Raw genomic sequence first — 3,164 nt, forward strand, 5'->3', positions numbered from 1 at the left:
TACTTGGGAGATAGTCTCTGTGGGACGATATCCATTCTTACGGAATTTATTACTTGACACTACTACGTATACTTGCGTAGCTTTAAAATTTCACAACAAGTTTTTGGCGCCGTTGCCGGGGACTTATATTCCAATATCACAGTTATTGTTATTTTTTCTAATTTGGTTATTTTATATTAATTAATTTCGGTTAACATTTATTTGTATCAAGGTTCTATTGTGTTGCAGGACTGATTGGTATATGCGAAGCAATAAACAAAAAGAGATTATACCAATCGATTTGGAATTTGAAAGAACGTGCAGGAAGAACCGGAAAACAAAGAGGAAATTGGACTTTACCATGGCTGAAAACTTGGGAAATGGTGCCAACAATGTGCAAGGAGCTGCAGAAATTCCAAGGGAGAAAGGAGCAAGAGCATTAAGAGATTATGTGCTCCCCACTGTCACAGGAGTGCACTCTTGCATTATACCGCCGACTATTACTGCCAATAACTTTGAGATTAAGCCGGCGATGATACAAATGGTCCAGACTTCTGTCCAGTTTGGTGGTCTCCCCAATGAGGATCCTAACTTGCATATAGTGAACTTCCTTGAGCTATGTACAACGTTCAAGTTTAATGGAGTGAGTGATGATGCAATAAGGTTGAGATTGTTCCCTTTTTCACTAAGGGACAGGGCAAAAAGTTGGCTTATTTCTCTGCAGGCCAACTCAATTAATACATGGGAAGCGTTGGCTCAGAAGTTTCTCTCCAAGTTCTTCCCTCCTGCAAAAGCCGCCAAGTTGAGGGGAGAAATCAACAACTTTTATCAGAATGAGGGAGAGTCATTGTACGATGCTTGGGAACGATTCAAAGACTTGGTCAGGAAATGCCCTCATCACGGTATTGAGAAGTGGATGTTAGTCCACAACTTTTATAACGGATTGTGCGGGACTACTCGCACTATAATTGATGCAGCAGCAGGTGGTGCTTTCATGAGTAAAGGGGCTGATGAGGCATATGAATTGTTAGAGGAGATGGCTATGAACAACTATCAGTGGCCTACCCAAAGAAACACCTCACAGAGAAAAGTAGCTAGGGTACATGAATTAGATGCTACACTGCTTTAACTGCTCAGGTTGCTTCATTGACAAAGCAGTTACAACAAAACAAGATCTCAGCTTAAGCCCAAGCTATACAAATGCAATCAGGGTGTGAATTATGTGGAGGGCCTCATTTGTAGGAACAATGTACAGCGACCAACATGTATGTTAATATGCCAGTTGATCAGGCTCAGGTACAGGCAGTTGGTAATTTTCAGAGGCCATATCAAAACCCGTTCTCCAACTCTTACAATCCTGGGTGGAGCAATCACCCAAATTTCTCATGGAGAAACAATCAGGGTCAACAATCACCGTTTCAAGGCCAATACCAGTAGAATATGTCACAACAGCCTATGAATCAAGCCTCATCGTCACACTAGCCCAGGTCACAGATTCAACCAGAAAAACCCAATGAATTGCAAGCAGCTTTGTTGACTCTTACTAATACCCAGACTCAATTCATGACTGAGACCCGATCTTCTATTTGAAACCTTGAGACACAAGTGGGGAAGTTGGCCAACATGCATAATAACAGATCACAAGGGAATTTGCCTAGCAATACTGTGGTAAATCCTAAGGAGAATTGTCAGGTAATTTCATTGAGAAGTGGTAAGCAAGTGGAGCAGCCCAATATACAACAGTCAGCAATTCATAATAAGGAGTTGGGTGAGGAATTGGATACAAATTAAAAAGGGGTTACTGAAGGCCACAAGAGACCAGAGAAGAGTTATCCAATTGTTGTTGACCAGCCAGTTCATCTTCCGTACCCTCAGAGGCTTAGAAAAACTTCACTAAATAAACAATTTTCTAAGTTTCTAGAGGTATTAAAAAAGTTGCACATCAATATTCCTTTTGTTGAAGCCTTAGAGCAGATGCCTAGCTATGTGAGATTCATGAAGGAGATTCTATCCAAGAAAAGGAAGATGGAAGATTATGAGACGGTGGCACTCACTGAAGAGTGCAGTGCAATATTGCAGAGAAATTTTCCCTAAAAGTTGAGAGATCCGAGGAGCTTTACTATACCGTGTACAATCCAGGAGTTTGAATGTAAGCATGCTTTGTGTGATTTGGGGGCGAGTATGAATCTGATGCCTTTGTCTGTATTCAAAAGACTTGGTTTGGGGGAGGCTAGTCCTACAACATTTACATTACAGCTTGCATATCATTCAGTTAAACACCCCAGAGGAATCATAGAGGATGTCCTTGTTAAAGTGGACAAATTCATCTTTCCGATAGATTTCATAGTATTGGATATGGAAGAAGATGAAAATGTCCCAATCATTTTGGGAAGGCCATTTTTAGCTACTGGGCAGGCTTTAATTGATGTTCAAAAGGGGGAACTAACACTTCGAGTCCAGGGTGAAGAAGTAGTATTCAATGTGTTTAAGGCCTTAAAGTTTGCAAATGTAAATGATAGTTGTTTTAAAGTTGATATGGTAGAGAAAGCAGTGGCAGAAATCAATCTCACAGTTGATACACTTCAGAAGAGTTTGACAATTGATGATATGGATGCTGAATTAGACAGTGAGGTCCAAGAGTGTGTACAGTGGATGAATTCTAAAGGGCCAATATATAATCGAAAATATGAAGATTTAGGCCAAGGACCTGAAAGACCAATACCATCAGTTCAGAAACCTCCAGAGTTGGAATTGAATACATTGCCAGTACATCTTCGATATGCTTTTCTGGGTGAGAAGGAGACTTTACCAATCATTGTGTCTTCTTCTCTTTCTAATGAGGAGATGGAAAAACTGTTAAGGGTGTGAGAACCCATAAGTTGGTAATTGGATGGATGTTGGCAGATATTCAGGGAATAAGTCCATCCACAGTTATGCACAAGATCTTGATGGAAGATGACAGTAAGCCCTCCATTCAAGCACAACGTCGATTGAATCCAACCATGAAAGAGGTGGTAAGGAAGGAGATCTTGAAGTGGTTAGATGATGGGGTGATTTATCCTATTCCAGATAGTAGTTGGGTAAGTCCAGTTCATGTAGTCCCTAAGAAAGGAGGGATTACAGTGGTGAAGAATGACAATAATGAACTTATCCCAACGTGTACCGTAACTGGTTGGAGGATTTGT

General features: G+C 40.7%; 1 protein-coding gene and 1 non-coding gene across 2 annotated transcripts; one reads left to right on the forward strand and one right to left on the reverse strand.

The window, feature by feature from the left end:
* Positions 1-778: 778 nt before the first annotated feature.
* Positions 779-885, reverse strand: LOC133833212 (small nucleolar RNA R71). Its single transcript, XR_009892606.1, has one exon. It is a non-coding gene; the product is annotated as a small nucleolar RNA R71 (small nucleolar RNA).
* A 1,275-nt stretch (positions 886-2,160) lies between these two features.
* Positions 2,161-2,847, forward strand: LOC133832988 (uncharacterized). The gene has a single exon (XM_062263256.1). The coding sequence runs from the start codon at positions 2,161-2,163 to the stop codon at positions 2,845-2,847; it is 687 nt and encodes a 228-aa protein (XP_062119240.1).
* The last annotated feature ends 317 nt before the right edge of the window (positions 2,848-3,164 follow it).

This window comes from Humulus lupulus, chromosome 4 (assembly GCF_963169125.1).
Source record: "Humulus lupulus chromosome 4, drHumLupu1.1, whole genome shotgun sequence".
Lineage (NCBI taxonomy): Eukaryota > Viridiplantae > Streptophyta > Magnoliopsida > Rosales > Cannabaceae > Humulus > Humulus lupulus.